The sequence below is a fragment of the Doryrhamphus excisus genome, linkage group LG6 (assembly GCF_037039965.1).
Source record: "Doryrhamphus excisus strain RoL-2023G ecotype Guam linkage group LG6, RoL_Dexc_Guam_v1.1, whole genome shotgun sequence".
Taxonomy (NCBI): Eukaryota; Metazoa; Chordata; class Actinopteri; order Syngnathiformes; family Syngnathidae; genus Doryrhamphus; species Doryrhamphus excisus.
In genome coordinates this window covers 11,942,573-11,960,667 of record NC_136362.1, presented here as the reverse complement: position 1 = coordinate 11,960,667, position 18,095 = coordinate 11,942,573, and the positions used below count along the sequence as shown (strand labels likewise).

Here is an 18,095-nt window from a genome sequence, read left to right as displayed (position 1 = left end):
TATTTTATTTTATTATTAGTAGTAGTACTATTATTAATATTATATTATTATTATTAAACAATATTATTTAATAATAATAATAATTTATGCATATAACCATAAATGAGAGTTATGTTGCAGTAAACATGCACTATATATATATTTTTTCATTTCTTTCACCATGCACACTCCCAGTCCACTCAACAAGAGACTGAGGTGAATTCCTGTCCGACTGGAAATACCAGAACATTCGTCCACTTCCAGTGTTCAACAAGCCCTGGATAACAAGTGGCATCAAAGACCTTCTGAACCTGAAGTAGACATTTAAAGATGGTGACACACAAGAGCTGAACTAGGTCCAGAATGAGTCCGATAAAGGAGCAGGGGAATACAGAAGGGAAATAGAACAAAGGATGCAGAATAACCACATGAAGGAGGTGTAATGGTAATGGTAATGGTAATGGTAATGGTAATGGTAATGGTAATGGTAATGGTAATGGTAATGGTAATGGTAATGGTAATGGTAATGGTAATGGTAATGGTAATGGTAATGGTAATGGTAATGGTGTTATTTCATTTGAACATGCATCAGATTACAATTGAATGCATCACATAATCAGTTCACAGTTCCACATGTCCAAAAGGAGTAGGAAGAAGCAAAGCTTATTAAATCCTACCCCTCCATCTGGTACTTTTACAATCAGTAACGGTTACATTTGTTCACTTCCTGCTTTCCTAATATAGTTTAAGTTTTTTTATTTTTATTTTGTTTTTTTGCCCCCATGGACGGTGCCATTGGGCAAGGACTTCTTAATTATTTTACATTCTTTTGGCCTCACACGGTTGGTGAAACCATGAAAAGCCTCATACCAGACCTGTTTCAGACCCTGTGCTATTTTCTAATACACTGCCTGGCTCACAGAGAAACAGCAGCGCTTTTAACGCCTCTACAAAGAACTCCCACGCTGTTCCCCCTTGTCTTATAGGCCTTGTCCACATGGGAACGTTCTTGGGATTTTTCCTTTTTAGGCAGGTTAAAAAATAGTCACATCCAGACGAAAACTGAGTGAAAACCATGTCATGCACAATCTGGTCAGCGCTGTAAGGTCCCGTGATCAGCGTCCATTAGAGTGCTAAAAACAAGAGGAGATAGGCCCCAAATGGACTTTAGAACTGCTACATTTGTTGAGACTTTCAAATCAATGCTAAAAACACACTGGCTTTTAACTCAAGATGATCTGGATATTTTCTTATTTGATCCTTTTATATGGCAGTTGTGCTATGAGGATTACATTTAACACCATCTAGCCTGGCTGCACGGTGGTCGAGTGGTTCGCACACATGCCCTTACAGCTAGGATTGGATCCAACCCGGGTTGGATTCCACCCTCGGCCATCTCTGTGTGGAGTTTGCAAGTTCCCCCCGTGCATGCGTGGGTTTTCTCCGGGTACTCCGGTTTTCCTCCCACATTCCAAAAACATGCTAGGTTAATTGGCGACTCCAAATTGTCCATAGGTATGAATGTGAGTGTGAATGGTTGTTTGTCTATATGTGCCCTGTGATTGGCTGGCGACCAGTCCAGGGTGTACCCCGCCTCTTGCTCGAAGACAGCTGGGATAGGTTCCAGCCCCCCCCCCCCCCACAACCGTGACCCTCGTGAGGATAAGCTGTAGAAAAATAATAAATAAGATGATTTGAAATCTATCAGTCTGGAAAAGGTTAAAGCCATTTCTAAAGCTTTGGGACTCCAGCAAACCACAGCGAGAGCCATTATCTAGAAATCTCAATTCATCTCAGTTATTTTCTAACTTTTTCCATCCATGGCCATTTAGGTTTGGATTTTTTTCTCCTTTGATAATAAAAAGTTTGCATTTCAGTACATAGTTGTGAAAATACTGCTAAAACAACATGTCTACTAGTGGCCTAAGGCTCCAGCACCCCCGCGATCCTTGTGAGGATAAGCAGTAGAAAATGAATGAATTAATGAAGCATCTCACCTCACAGACTACCTGAATGACCGTGTGGAAGTGGTTCCCACCTATTAATACCTAGGTGTGTATCTGGATGATAAACTGGTATGGCCTGCCAACATGGGGGAGCTAGTCACCTATGATGCATTACATTCCTAATGGAGATGTCATACAACTTCATGTAAAAAAAAAAACGGCAACTATCCCTTTCAAAGAGAGGTGTGTCTGGTGACAAGATAGAGTGCCGCTATAAACATGACCAAATTCTGTCACTAGATGTCCTCATAACATCACTGAACATGTGACAGTACTGTAAGTGTGTAGCAGGTACTTGTGGCTCAGACACCACATGGTGTCACATGGCCTTTAGGCCCACCTTGTCACTCTTCTGAGCTTCCTGTCAGTGCCTGCCAGTGGGCGTGAAAGAGTGAGAGCAGTCAGCACGTGCAGTGTTGTGGCTGACATTGTGCTGTTACTTTCTCCTAGGGCCTGTCATCTGCACATCTGCCCCCCCCCCACCACCCAACCACCACAACACACACACACACTGCCCTTCTCCACCTCCTCCATCGTACTCTGATTCAGCACTTCAACACCTACACAGAAAACCAAGAATACACTCAGACTCAGTGCGGACAACAACAAGTGCTGCCTGAGCCCCCCCTGTCCCATTGCATCTCCCATCATCTGCTTGGAGGCTGCTTATGCTCTGTTTGGATTGGTGCAAGGTACAGCCAGGAGCTAAATGTCAAAACACATTATTTTGGAGGAAAGATTTAACTTCTAGTCTTTTCTGCTCTGTATACTTGTATTATTATTTATTTAAAATTATTTAAATTATTTGTGCAATTGACTGTTGACGCTGTACATTGTTGTATTTATTCTCCACATTATTATTATTATTATTTATTATTATTATTATTTATTATTACACAGGAGCCAGACAACAACATTTCGTTGGCAGTTTCACTGCTGTGTTATTGTGCAATGACAATAAAGAAAGTATATCTATCTATCTATCTATCTATCTATCTATCTATCTATCTATCTATCTATCTATCTATCTATCTATCTATCTATCTATCTATCTATCTATCTATCTATCTATCTATCTATCTATCTATCTATCTATCTATCTATCTATCTATCTATCTACTGACCTACCTACCCACCCACCCATCCATCCATCCACCCATCCAGCCATACACCTATCAACCATCCATCCATCCACCCATCCATCCACCCATCCATCCACCCATCCATCCACCCATCCATACACCCATCCATACACCCATCCATACACCTATCAACCATCCACCTATCCACCCACCCACCCATCCATCCATCCATCCATCCATCCACCTATCAACCATCCATCCATCCACCGACCCACCCACCCATCCATCCATCCACCGACCCACCCACCCATCCATCCATCCACCCATCCACCCATCCACCCATCCATCTACACATCCATCAACCATCCATCCATCAACCATCCATCCATCCACCCATCCATCAACCATCCATCCATCTATCCATCCATCCATCCATCCATCCACCCATCCATCTATCAACCATCCATCCACCCATCCACCCATCCATCCATCCATCCATCCATCCATCCAACTATCAACCATCCATCAATCATCCATCCACCCATCCATCAACCATCCATCCATCAACCATCCATCCATCAACCATCCATCCACCCATCAACCATCCATCCATCAAACATCCACCCACCCATCCAGGAGGTGGCCTCAGGGAAGACCCAGGACATGTTGGAGAGACCGTGTCTCTCATCTGGCCTGGTGACGTCTCGGGATAACAGGAAGGAGCTACATGAAGTATTGCCATGACTTATCTTGTATCTCCATTGCAACCTCGTCTAAACTCCGTCGCCACTCTGAGAACATCCTGTTTGAATGCAACCACGTGATCCTGCAGCATGCACGGCGCATCGGTCACACACCTGGTGCACGTGAGAAGCGCACCACCAAACCACAGCATTACATCCAACATACATGTTTAATGATCAACCATCCTGAGCGGCTTGCACGCTCACATTTGACACGTGCAGATTGTGACGTCACTGCGTGCACGACTGGAGCAAGTAGGTCAGGCAAACACACACAAAACGCATGCATGACAGTGGATATTTTGTTGTGCCTTGCCCTCTCTCCACCTCCTTCGTGCACAACAACCCACCCGAGCCAAGCAGCACCCATTGTGAGCGCGCACAGTGAGCGTGCACAGTCGTGTTCCGGTGGAGGACTCAGTAATAATAAATCCACGAGGTATGACAACCGACGTGAGCTCATCGGATGCACACTGGATCAGAACCAGCTGACAGGATGAGCTGAAACATTACGCGCCAGAGGGGTGCCAAGGGCAAGAGTCTCCACACTGACCTCCCGTGGAAGTAATCCTTCCGTTATTCCGATCGCCTTGGCGGAGGTCAATGAAGAATGTAAGCGTGCGTGGATCTCTCCAAGCGGACTGCATGAAGCCCTCGGCGGTGTCATGCGTCTTGCCCCGCAGCCAAGCGCGCAACCGCTGCGTCTCGTCGTTGTGCTCCTGGTCTCCACGGGGGTGATCGCGTCCCCGCTGCTGTCGTCGGGCTGCCCGGACCGGTGCGTGTGTGACGACCAGCTGGTAGTCCAATGCGCCGGGCAGCACCTCACAAGCTTCCCCGTGGACTTGCCGCTGGCCACTCGGCAGCTCATCATCTCCAACAACCGCATCGTGGAGCTTCCGCCTCTCGCCCTCAACTACCTCTCGGATCTGGTCTACTTGGACTGCAGCAACAATTCCTTGACTGAGATCTCCCAGTCAACGTTTGGGAATTTAAGGAAGCTGGCCTACCTTGACCTTTCCTTCAACACCCTCACCCGGATAGAGGACAGGACCTTCGGCCCCCTGGCGAGCTTGATCATGCTGAGGATGACTGACAACCCGGAGCTGTCTGAGATCCACCCGGACGCCTTTGCGGAGAACCCGGCTTTGCAGGTTCTGGATGTGAGCCGGAACAATTTGACGGTCTTGAACATCAGCTCACTTATCTCGCTGCCTGCCCTGCGCTCCATCGGCCTCAGTGGGAACCCTTGGAGCTGTGAGTGCATAATCGAGGAGCTCTGCCTGTGGGTCCATCTGGAGGGATTCAAGTTTCAAGGTATAGTACTGTTTTATTTTGTGGATAAAAAAAACCCTCCATAATGCAACCCAGCGACCAAAATCGACAAAAAGGCAAAACAAGCATTGGTGTCCAAAGTGTGGTACAGGGACCATCTGTGGTACATGACTCATTGCAGAGTGTGAACATTTTTGGCTTTCTGGAACAGATTAATTGGATTAACATTATTTCTTATGGGAAAACATGATTTGGTTAGTGTCTGTTTTGGTTAGAGTTCAACAAATCGATGACACTAACCAAGGTTTGGCGGTATTTCAGTATGTTGTGTGTTTTTTTTTTTATAACTTTATCCTGTATATTGGCTGCATTGCGGTCGAGTGGTTAGCACGCAGACCTCACAGCGAGGAGAAAAGTGTTCAATTCCACCCTCGGATATCTCTGTGTGGCGTTTGCATGTTCTCCCCGTGCATGCGTGGGTTTTCTCCGGGTACTCCGGTTTTCCTCCCACATTCCAAAAACATGCTAGGTTAATTGGCGACTCCAAATTGTCCATAGGTACGAATGTGAGTGTGAATGGTTGTTTGTCTATATGTGCCCTGTGATTGGCTGGCCACCAGTCCAGGGTGTACCCCGCCTCTCGCCTGAAGACAGCTGGGATAAGCTCCAGCACCCCCCACGACCCTCGTGAGGAAAAAGCAGTAGAAAATAAATGAATGGAGAAAACATGTGAAATGTATCTTTTCACAAAAAGCTTTTTTAGTCGGGAACTGATATTTTCCTAAAACTTACCAATGTTCTACTGCTGATTATTAAAGAACGGAAAAAGTTACAAACAAACTTTTTCTGTTCTAAGACGAGAGTCTAACCTTTCTTTTGGTAAATTCCATATAACACAATATTCTATACCCTCGGCCATCTCTGTGTGGAGTTTGCATGTTCTCCCCGTGCATGCGTGGGTTTTCTCCGGGTACTCCGGTTTCCTCCCACATTCCAAAAACATGCTAGGTTAATTGGCGACTCCAAATTGTCCATAGGTATGAATGTGAGTGTGAATGGTTGTTTGTCTATATGTGCCCTGTGATTGGCTGGCCACCAGTCCAGGGTATACCCCGCCTCTGGGATAGGCTCCAGCACACCCGCAACCTTTGTGAGGATAAGCAGTAGAAAATGAATGAATGAATGAAGCATCCAGCCTCAGCTCCTCAGGGTGGTGGTGGATGGATCACAGACTACCTGAATGACCGTGTGGAAGTGGTTCACACCTATTAATACCTTTCTATTGTCATAGAAAGGAGCAGACCTGGTCCATGCAGGTTGGTAAAGTCCACGGTGTCCCTGCCAGGAGATGCAGGTGCTGGAAGTGGAGCATGAGGACATTAATACAAGCCGAGATAAAAGAAGCACAGGGAGGAAGCCATGGGATTTCTCCCATCTGTGTTTATTTATTCACATTTCCAGGCCGGGAATGTGAAGACTCAGTGTTCCGTCTGTAATCATTCTGTGTTTGGGTGACCTGATAAGTGTAATTAGTTAGGATTCGGTTCTAGATATCGATCACAGTGTGTGTAACGTTGCAAAAGGGCAGACGCTATTTATACGTCAACTTAGTGAAGGAAGCCAGTCGCAATTTCTAACACCAGCGTTAGAATGCGGCATCAAAAAGGCAACCACTGCATACAGTAATTATACCCACTCCACATCCGTACTGCCCACAACCACCCACCCAAACCCTGCAGCTCAGACCAAGTCCGAAAGGAGTCCTGTGAAAGAGATGGCCTATTTCCGTGCCGCTCACTGCCTTTTGTCTAACTTAATTTAGAGTGGAGTCTCTTGCAGTGACAGCTGCCAGCAAGGGAGGAGGCGGAGAAGGAGGACACTTTTGTCTGATCATGTCTTTCAGGACGGATGACAGCCCAGAAGATACCTCAATTATCGGCTTTAGACCCGAAAGAACACCTTAAACCCACATTTGGGAGGCACCTGTGTTTTGCTTGCGAGTCTCGTTACGTCTCATCTGGGTCTCACCTGGTTCACAAAACATGTCTGGCTTGTCTCTTCAGTTTTGGAGACGCATCACAAGGAACCGACAGATTCTCCTCAATGTGTCGTCCTCCTCGGTTAGATTAGCTCCCTCAGCTGTTATATAAGGGTAGCGTCTACAAATAGAGTGGAGGATGGGAGGTAGGCGAAAGGGAAAGCCCTCACGTTTCGATGCCAGTTCTTTCCAACTAGGGGGAGTGATGATGGTATGGAGCCAGAAGGGTTTCCTTCTTAGCTGTCAGACACGTGCGCAAATATTAGCAGACCGTGCAAGGATGCAGTAAAAGATTGGGAAGGGGAAGTTGGGCCTGGATATGCAGGAAATGAGCGGCCATTGTGAGGATCAGAGAAGGCTTGGGATTCTCTGTGCTGATTGCAGCTTAGAGGAGTCCTCATGATCTTCAGCTGCAGGCTCAGCTTCACATCTGCGCACTACTTCTCTGAGGAAAAGAAAAAAAAAGGGGGGGGATTTGTGCTCAGATGATATAGTGAATTCCCGCACATTGACTGATTTTTGGTTCAAAATTCATTTTTTTAATCCACCCTAATTCAGTAATAATTTATAAATACAAAATATGACAGATTGGGGTTGTACATCTCTTTGCTTGGATTTTCTCTGGATCTGCACTCGGTATTCCAGCTTTCTCACAGATTCCAAAAACATATTTGGCTGATTTGAGACTCTAATTTGTCCATAGGTGTTCAAAGCTGTTATCCTGGAAAATGTGTCGGTCGAACTTCCATGTTTGGAATTCAACACCCATAGGAATCTGACTTAATCCATTCTATGGGACCAAACCGTCAGCTGATAAAACCTTTATTTATCATTTTGTAATATAATATTATACAGGGGGCTGCACTGTGGAAAGTGGTTAGTGCGTACAGGCCTCACAGCTAGGAGAACCGAGTTCAATTCCGCCCTCAGCCATCTCTGTGTGGAGTTTGCATGTTCTCCCCGTGCATGCGTGGGTTTTCTCCGGGTACTCCGGTTTCCTCCCACATTCCAAAAACATGCTAGGTTAATTGGCGACTCCAAATTGTCCATAGGTATGAATGTGAGTGTGAATGGTTGTTTGTCTATATGTGCCCTGTGATTGGCTGGCGACCAGTCCAGGGTGTACCCCGCCTCTCGCCCGAAGACAGCTGAAATAGGCACCAGCACTCCCCGCGACCCTCATGAGGATAAGCGGTAGAAAATGAATGAATGAATAATATAATATTATACAAGGTGCTGCACTGTGGACGTGTGGTTAGTGCGTACAGGCCTCACAGCTAGGAGAACTGAGTTCAATTCCACCCTCAGCCATCTCTGTGTGGAGTTTGCATGTTCTCCCCGTGCATGCGTGGGTTTTCTCCGGGTACTCCGGTTTCCTCCCACATTCCAAAAACATGCTAGGTTAATTGGCGACTCCAAATTGTCCATAGGTATGAATGTGAGTGTGAATGGTTGTTTGTCTATATGTGCCCTGTGATTGGCTGGTGACCATGTATGAATGAATGAATATTATACAGTCTACTTTTGATAACAGATCTCTGACTGTGATGGCGTTGATGCGTACACTCTTAAGATGACTTTTCTGAAGATTTAAATGATTTGATGTTTGTTTCTTCCTGAAAAAATTATCATGTATTATTGTGTCATAATATCAGGGTAAAATAAGCCCATTTTCTGCTGTCAACTATCACAGCAAACTGTGGCGGGGAAATGAGAGCTGGCGTATATCTTTGGGCTGTTGTTGCAAATAGAGTGTCACAGGAAACCCTGAGCGGAAAATACTTCAACTACCCGCTGGGAATTCCCTCCGAGGGGAGCAGAAGCCATCATTGTGTGTTATCCCCAGTTCATGTCGACTGTAAGAAAACCCCCTTCGGATTAACAATGATTCTCTCCTGAGGTGCTTCAGATTTGAGCAATGACTGACGAGCCTATGAAAATGTCTCCTGCAGTTTACTGAAAATCTCAACATTTCTATTCAGATTTGTAGATTTCTGAAAGGTTTCCTGCACATACACAAACACACACAAAAGCCAGAGTCGCGCTCAAATCCTCCAAGCAAGAAAAGGCTTTGAATAATTCATCCTTAGTATTTTTTTGTGTGTAATTTAATGCTGCATGAAGTCAAGATTGTGTTACCTGGGAAGCTTGTTGTTTCCTGATTAAGAAGGTGACATTGTTATTCACATGCAGTCTCCACACCTGACAGAGGGAATAAGTTGATATGCAAAAAACAATCCACAACCCTTATACATTATTTATCACGTTCTTCCGTTCAATCCCTGAGATGCTATTTATAGTCTTAAGACAACAAAGATACGTTTATCACATAAAAGTCCTGAGAAATACTTGCAGCTGAGTGTGTTTTCATTCCCAGAATAAACCACACAGTCGGACTGTGCCGCAGTCATGAAGTTCTCATTAAAACTCTCACGCAAATTTCGGATTATGTTGATTAGCTCTTCTTCATACTCCTTCTGCAATCGCCTTCATGCACAATGTAGATGATTTTCATCATTAATATACGCCCACAGGCCACAACATTATAACCATTGGGACAATCTTCTAATGCAGGAGTGGGCAAATATTTTGACTTGTAGGCCGCATTGAGTTAACAAAATTGTCCGGGGTGACAGAACATATATTTAACACACATACACTATTTTATGCTTATAATTTTCCTTGTATTATTTGTCTAATTTTATGTGTAAAAGTGTTATACCATCAGCTGTATGTGCTCATGTCCATTTTAATGATCAGACCACATCAAATTATGTAATTTAATTTTACAGTTTTGTTGTTTGTTTGTATGTTTTTTACTAAATAAGACATCCGACTTGCAAGTCATGTTGCCAGTTTGTATGTAGATCATTCCTTCATTTTCATTATCAATGGAGGAAAAAAATTAAAACCTAAATGGGCCTTTGTGGAAAAAATGACTGCCCGGTCCGTTAGAAAATAACTGAGATGAATTGAGATTTGTAGATAATGGCTCTCGCTGTGGTTTGCTGGAGTCCCAAAGCTTTAGAAATGGCTTTATAACCTTTTCCAGACTGATAGATTTCAATTCATCTTATTCATTCATTCATTTTCTACCGCTTATCCTCACAAGGGGGCCACAGGCCCAGACCATCAACCAGAATGACCACAAAGAGATCCTTCCAAATGACAATATGCCCGCTCACAATGAGCATACGGCAGTTTCTGGTTGAGGAGCTTCATCAAAGACTTGACTTGACTTGGCTTGACTTGACATCAGAGGACACCTGTTTTGAATGTGTGGATGACATCAAGATGGCTAGTTGAGGAGCTTCATCAGAGACTTGACTTGACTTGGCTTGACATCAGAGGACACCTGTTTTGAAGATGTGGATGACATCTAGATGGCTGGTTGAGGAGCTTCATCAGAGACTTGACTTGACTTGACTTGACTTGGCTTGACTTGACATCAGAGGACACCTGTTTTGAAGGTGTGGATGACATCAAGATGGCTGGTTGAGAAGCTTCATCAGAGACTTGACATTGACATTGACATTGACATTGACATTGACATTGACATTGACATTGACATTGACATTGACATTGACTTGGCTTGACATCAGAGGACACCTGTTTTGAAGGTGTGGATGACATCAAGATGGCTGGTTGAGGAGCTTCATCAGAGACTTGACTTGACTTGGCTTGACATCAGAGGACACTGTTTTGAATGTGTGGATGACATCAAGATGGCTAGTTGAGGAGCTTCATCAGAGACTTGACTTGACTTGGCTTGACATCAGAGGACACCTGTTTTGAAGGTGTGGATGACATCAAGATGGCTGGTTGAGGAGCTTCATCAGAGACTTGACTTGACTTGGCTTGACTTGACATCAGAGGACACCTGTTTTGAAGATGTGGATGACATCAAGATGGCTGGTTGAGGAGCTTCATCAGAGACTTGACTTGACATTGACATTGACATTGACATTGACATTGACATTGACATTGACATTGACATTGACATTGAAATTGACATTGACATTGACTTGGCTTGACATCAGAGGACACCTGTTTTTAAGGTGTGGATGACATCAAGATGGCTGGTTGAGGAGCTTCATCAGAGACTTGACTTGACTTGGCTTGACATCAGAGGACACCTGTTTTGAAGGTGTGGATGACATCAAGATGGCTGGTTGAGGAGCTTCATCAGAGACTTGACTTGACTTGGCTTGGCTTGACATCAGAGGACACCTGTTTTGAAGATGTGGATGACATCAAGATGGCTGGTTGAGGAGCTTCATCAGAGACTTGACTTGACATTGACATTGACATTGACTTGGCTTGACATCAGAGGACACCTGTTTTTAAGGTGTGGATGACATCAAGATGGCTGGTTGAGGAGCTTCATCAGAGACTTGACTTGACTTGGCTTGACATCAGAGGACACCTGTTTTGAAGGTGTGGATGACATCAAGATGGCTAGTTGAGGAGCTTCATCAGAGACTTGACTTGGCTTGACATCAGAGGACACCTGTTTTGAAGGTGTGGATGACATCTAGATGGCTGGTTGAGGAGCTTCATCAGAGACTTGACTTGACTTGACATCAGAGGACACCTGTTTTGAAGGTGTGGATGACATCAAGATGGCTAGTTGAGGAGCTTCATCAGAGACTTGACTTGACTTGGCTTGACTTGACATCAGAGGACACCTGTTTTGAAGATGTGGATGACATCAAGATGGCTGGTTGAGGAGCTTCATCAGAGACTTGACTTGACTTGGCTTGACATCAGAGGACACCTGTTTTGAAGGTGTGGATGACATCAAGATGGCTGGTTGAGGAGCTTCATCAGAGACTTGACTTGGCTTGACTTGACATCAGAGGACAGCTGTTTTGAAGGTGTGGATGACATCAAGATGGCTGGTTGAGGAGCTTCATCAGAGACTTGACTTGGCTTGACTTGACATCAGAGGACAGCTGGTTTGAAGGTGTGGATGACATCAAGATGGCTGTGACAATGGAGCTGGGTAGAAGATCCAGAGAATGATCTTCTTTCTCAGTCGACTTCTCAGCTGTTTTGTCTTTGGTATGTCCCAAGAGAAAGTCACAAATAAATAAGCCAGGCAATCAGAGAAATGCAAACTTAGCAGATTCCCACTGTATTCATCGAACAATGTGATAAAATGTTCTGATATTCTGCTCTGGTGTGAGTCATCTCATCCTGCTTTGTTGTTTATGTAACAGATGAGGGCCAGACCGTGTGCGGTTCCCCGGACGAGCTTCAGGGCCATCGTCTTGGCGAGGCGGGAATCCAACTACGGACGTTGTGTCACCACACGTTGGGTTCCTGGGACTACCTTTTCTTCGTCATCATCGGCTTTGTCATCTTCGCCGCCGGCACCGTGTCGGCCTGGTTCATGGGGGTCATCATGGTGCTCTACGAGCGCTACATCAAGAAGAAAGATGAGCAGCTGGAGATGGACGAAGAGGAGGAAGCGGACACGGGCCGGACCACACGTACCAGGAGTGACCATGATGATGCTTTGTTAAAACACTCTTGACCTCACTTTGGATCGTCACTGTGCTTCCTGTCCAATCCCACGACTTCCTGGATTCATCAGAGAGGAGGACCCAACTTGGATCTTAGACACAGTGACCATGTTTGCACGATTGTTGACGATTGGGTTGGGAAGTGTTCTGCCTGAATGACAAGGAAGATATGAATCAAAGTCCCTTCAAATAGGCATGCCCATAAGTGAGTACTTAAGGTGCAGCCATTGTGAGAAAACTGATACTTACGGTTACCTACCTCGCAAACACTGCCAGATCTATCAACGTAAAGAAGTCTATTCATTTCCTTCATTGTACTTATATAGGTACTTATGTACCGCATAACGCTTATTACTGGATTTCTATAAAACTTTTTGTACCTTCTACACGCCCAAACACTGCATGCGTGTTACCTAACAGTACGGTCAAGAGTACAAAGCAGCACTTTTTAATGGTACCACCACACCAGTGACAAACCATTGTGCTTAGTACAATCATGTACTTAACTATGAATCAGACGACCAAATCTAATAGTAAGCAATGTTCCATTAAAAGCAATTTCTATTGTGGGAGACACGTTCATTTTTACTTAAGCAGATAATATTTGTGTATTTAAACATAAAAGATGTACCTGCTGCTCAGTCCCAACAACAATAGCAGTCATTAATATATTTTCTAAACTCAACAAACAGACCAAAGGTAGTCATTTTTTAATTATAATACGAGAAAACATCCTTTTATCATCATGTAATAAATGGTTACCCTCATATCAGCTACGCATACACTCCACTGACATTCTGTCTGTTCTGCCGCTTCCTTGTTGACATTAACAAGAAGATACTAAAGATAAAAACTACATTTCAAAACCAGTCTATACTCCAAAAAAACATATTTTTATCATCATATTTAGATGTAATGGGCTCTATCAATCATCCTATTGAACCCATACACCGTAGCAGCGTGTAAATAACTCCTCCATGCTAAAGCGAGGTAAGCAATGCATTCATAAATCAATATTTATAACGTGTCTTTTCCACATATGATGGCGTCGAAGGGCTACATTGGGAGGTGTGAAGGAGCGTAGAAGCTGTGGAAGGACATACCTGTACATCATTCCATGTTTGCGGTGTAACCGTCTTCTGCACCAATAAGCCTTTGGAGAGACGACAAGCTAGAAAGAAACAGGGCTATTCAACAACTTTGATATTTAATTGGTTGCACTTTGTGGATGACTGTTATGTTATGATAAAGAACAAATGACATGGACGATTTGGATTTGGGTTAGTACACCTGAATCTTATTGTTTTTATATTTTGATCTATACTACGCGTCCAACTTTGCGGTGTTCTCGTATCATGGATTCACCATCCATCCAATTATCCATTTTCTTCCACTTATCTGGGTTGCGGGGACAGGAGTCTAACTAGGGAAGCCAAGACTTCCTGGTCTCCGACTACCTCTTCCAGCTCCAGGAATGGGACACTGAGGTGGTCCCAGGCTAGTTGAGAAACCCTTCTGGGCATGCCCAGAACATCTCAACAGGGAGGCGTCCAGGAGTGCATCCGGATTACATCCTCGAACCAACTCCCCTTGATGCAAAGGAGCAGCGACTCCACCCTAAGCTTGGATGCCTGGATGACCTATGACCTTGCTCTTTTGGTCACTATCTAAAGATCATGACCATAGGCGAGGTTGGAAACAGATCGACTGGTAAATTGAGAGTTTTAACTTCTGGCTCTTTACCATCGATCTCATACTCGTGATCCCAAGATACTTTAACCCCTCCATCTGGGGCAAGAACTCACTCCCAAACCCAAAGGTTCAATCCACCCTTTTCCGACTGAGATCTCAGATTTGGAAGTGCCGAGTCCAATTCACACTCAGCTGCAAATCTCCCCAGTAGACGTTGAAGATCAGAGCTTGATGAGACCAACAGGACCACATCATGTCCAAATAGTAGAGACGAGATCCTGAGGTTCGCAAAACTGACACCCCAAAGCCTTGGCCGTACCAAGAAATGCTGTCAATGAAAACTATGACCAGAATCCATGATCTTTGACGCAGGTCAACATTCACTGTGAACAGGCTTGACTTACTGCTGACCAAAGGAACCAGGTTTCGCGTTGGGCCAGTAAAAGGAGCGGCGTACCGTACCCACTCTTGTGAGCCATTGTATGGTTTACATTTGTTCAAACCTAATAGAATAATAAACAATACTTAACGACGTAGCCGCCGGTGATTAAGTGGCACTGTAAGCGGACCTCGGCTTTGACCTCTTGCAGATACACGGTGACTTTGCTCTCCAGTTTCAGCTCTCTGGTGTCAGACTTACTGGCGCTGAGCTGCAGCACACCATAGGACCCTTCCTGGAACACAGTCAGCAGCATTCAGTATAAATAACTCAGGAATGAATGTGTGTGTTTGCGTCTCATTCTAAACAATATACACACCTATCTATGCATGCAACAAGAAATATTGTCACTGAAACTGGATACCTAACGAGAAGGCTGTGCTTTGCTGGCTTTTTTGCATGGGTTCCGCCTGTTTATACAAATACACTATCTTCATTATGTCTACATGTAAATCCACCAGGGAGGGAGGGGCCTAGTAATTAAAAAGGTCACGATTTGTGCAATACTTTTTAAAAAATAAATATGTACATACAATGTTGTGCTGGTTTATTCGTCTCTAGTTAACCACATTTTGTCCATAGTTGACTCACAATTAATCGCGGATAAAAATAAGTTGTTATCTTTGATAAGTATACCATTGAAAGATCATTTTAACGTCTGAAAGTTTTTAATAAACCCATCACAAGACTGGGTAATATGTTTTCCTCTGTACAATTCTGTTTTGTTTATGAAACATTCTGTTGTTTTTAAACAGCTCAACACTACAACAAGTAGACAGTAGTAAAGTAAACTGTCCATCACTCAAATATTGTCTTCAAGCAAATAATCTCACAAATACTGTATTGTGACTAATATTAATTACAAATAAAGTTTTACAAAAATACCCAAAAGCTAAGTGAAATGGAAACAGGGTGTCAGAAAAAGAGTGACGCATACACACAAAATCCATCCACTTTTCTTTGTCTGGTGACTTTAACAATGTTTTCTTTTGATCGTGACTGCAAAATAACCCAAAACGAAGCCAAGTGCTGGAGCCTATCCCAGCTGTCTTTGGGCGGGAGGCAGGGTACACCCTGGACTGGTCGCCAGCCAATCACAGGGCACATATAGACAAACAACCATTCACACTCGCATTCATACCTACGGACAATTTTGGAGTCGCCAATTAACCTAGCATGTTTTTGGAATGTGGGAGGAAACCGGAGTACCCGGAGAAAACCCACGCATGCACGGGGAGAACATGCAAACTCCACACAGAGATGGCCGAGGGTGGAACTGAACCCTGGTCTTCTAGCTGTGAGGTCTGCGCGCTAACCACTTGACCGCCGTGCCGCTAAATGGTGTGTTGTTGACAGTTTTCGGTGTCAAAAGGCTTTATAGGCGGAATAGGTGCGTCCCATTACGTGCATTCTTAACTGCCTTGTTTTATCTGTTTTTATATCTTTAGAATGCACAGAAAAGAGAAAGACCTGTGTTCATGTCTCACATAACTATTGCGGATGATGGGTAAAATTTAAACACCACAAGATTCCCATCAAATTCCTACATTAACTGAAAAACACGCCAACCGAGGAGTACAATACAATACAGTACAATACAATTCTAGAGCGCTGCAACCACAATAGGAAACACATTGTCCCTGATGCGCTTTATAAATTACGTTTCCACTATATATTTATATATAGCCTGTGTATTCTATTTTAATAATGTGTTCAATGAGTGTACCATACATCTTCTCCAGCCATGTATGCAAACGGTATAGCGGTCATAATGTGCGTTAGCCATGCATCCATTTGACTACGGTCGCATCAGTGAATAGCCACCCAAACACTGAATGCAATTGGATATGGAAATTTCCCACCCGAGGCTATTTACGCTGCTTTACACTTATGTATAGTCCCCCATTTGCTCACTTGATGATGCGACATCAAGTTTGAGCATCTCTAACTGACCATAGCATTTCATCTCTTTACACACACACACACACGAATAGGAAGAAAATCCTTCTCATCACCAAGCAGCCGAATGACTTACACATTTAGACATGAGGGATGAGGAAGTGGATGCCTGCATTCCACTTTTAAAAAATAAGTCACTTATAATCACTGCCACAAAGACATGACAGCACCAAATTACCATGAGAACAAGTTATATAAAATGCTTATGCAGTGGCAAACTTGCAAGCTATTTCCGCTAAAGAAGTCTTGCACATTTCTAGACGAGGCTGGGGGTTTATTACTAGTTATTGAAATGATTCAGGACAGCATATAATATTATGACTTGCTGTCGTGATGATTGATGGACAGTCAGGAAGCCGCTTGGCAGAGTCGAGGATGCTGCTGATGCTTTTCCATATCCGCACACAGGCTCAGGGGGCCTTCCAGCTTTGACCACTGAAAGGTCATTTGAGAGGATGTGGTGTGTTCTTCTATGCACGCACAAACACACACACATGCATATGGACTTGTAGGCTACACAACGACACACAATGGAGAGAAAGCAATGTGTTCAGCTGTGTTTTCACTGTGATGCTGATCCAATAGAGAGCATCTGCACAAGTGTGATAATAAAAATCCATAAGCTGCAACTCAAAGGGGACCAAAACAGAGCTGTGGGCTCTACAAATTGTATTCCTATTCAAAGTACTGCCGTGCCTGAAATGGTCTTAAATATATTTTTGCTCACTTCATCCCCTCTTATCACCAGCTTCTATCTTTAGATTTATATTTAGCTCTCCTAGGGCTTTGTTGATTTTTCCTAAAGATATTTTTGGCCATAACTCCTGTTGGTTTTGTTGCTCCATCTCTATTTCTGTCTTTTTAAATACATTATTTTGAGAAGCATGATTGTGCAGTTTTTTAATAAACAGCCAGATGAGCAGAGGGCTGTGACTCTGATGTCAGCGGCTGGCTAAGCCAGCTTAAAAAAAGACTGGAAATGGACAAGCGGAGAGCCAAAGAAGAATATCTGCCCGAAAGCTCTTTAGCGGACTTTGTTCATCTGTATGAAAATTAATGCAAACATGATATTCTCAATATAAAAATGACTTGCATGTTCAACATGGTTTCATTGGTACACTTAAGCCAATAAAGCTGATCCTTTTTATCATTCACGTTTACTTTAAAGTCATAACTTTTGTAACTGTCTTAAAGGATTGATATGCCTTATTGCGCCACAACAAATTTCATGTACAAAAGATGAGTCTAGAATACTTGAATTTTTTGGAAAAGACGAAGCAATAACAGGATATATACAATAGAATGCATCCTTGCACTTGATTTTGCTTGGTTTAAGAAGGGACAGTTAAAAAACGAC

At 43.7% G+C, this 18,095-nt stretch overlaps 1 protein-coding gene across 1 annotated transcript; it reads left to right on the top strand.

Moving 5' to 3' along the window:
• Window positions 1-4,156: 4,156 nt before the first annotated feature.
• Window positions 4,157-16,108, top strand: LOC131126400 (leucine-rich repeat-containing protein 52-like). The gene is made up of 2 exons (XM_058068887.2): window positions 4,157-5,124; window positions 12,343-16,108. The coding sequence occupies exons 1-2, from the start codon at window positions 4,476-4,478 to the stop codon at window positions 12,657-12,659; spliced, it is 966 nt and encodes a 321-aa protein (XP_057924870.1). The 5' UTR covers window positions 4,157-4,475; the 3' UTR covers window positions 12,660-16,108.
• The last annotated feature ends 1,987 nt before the right edge of the window (window positions 16,109-18,095 follow it).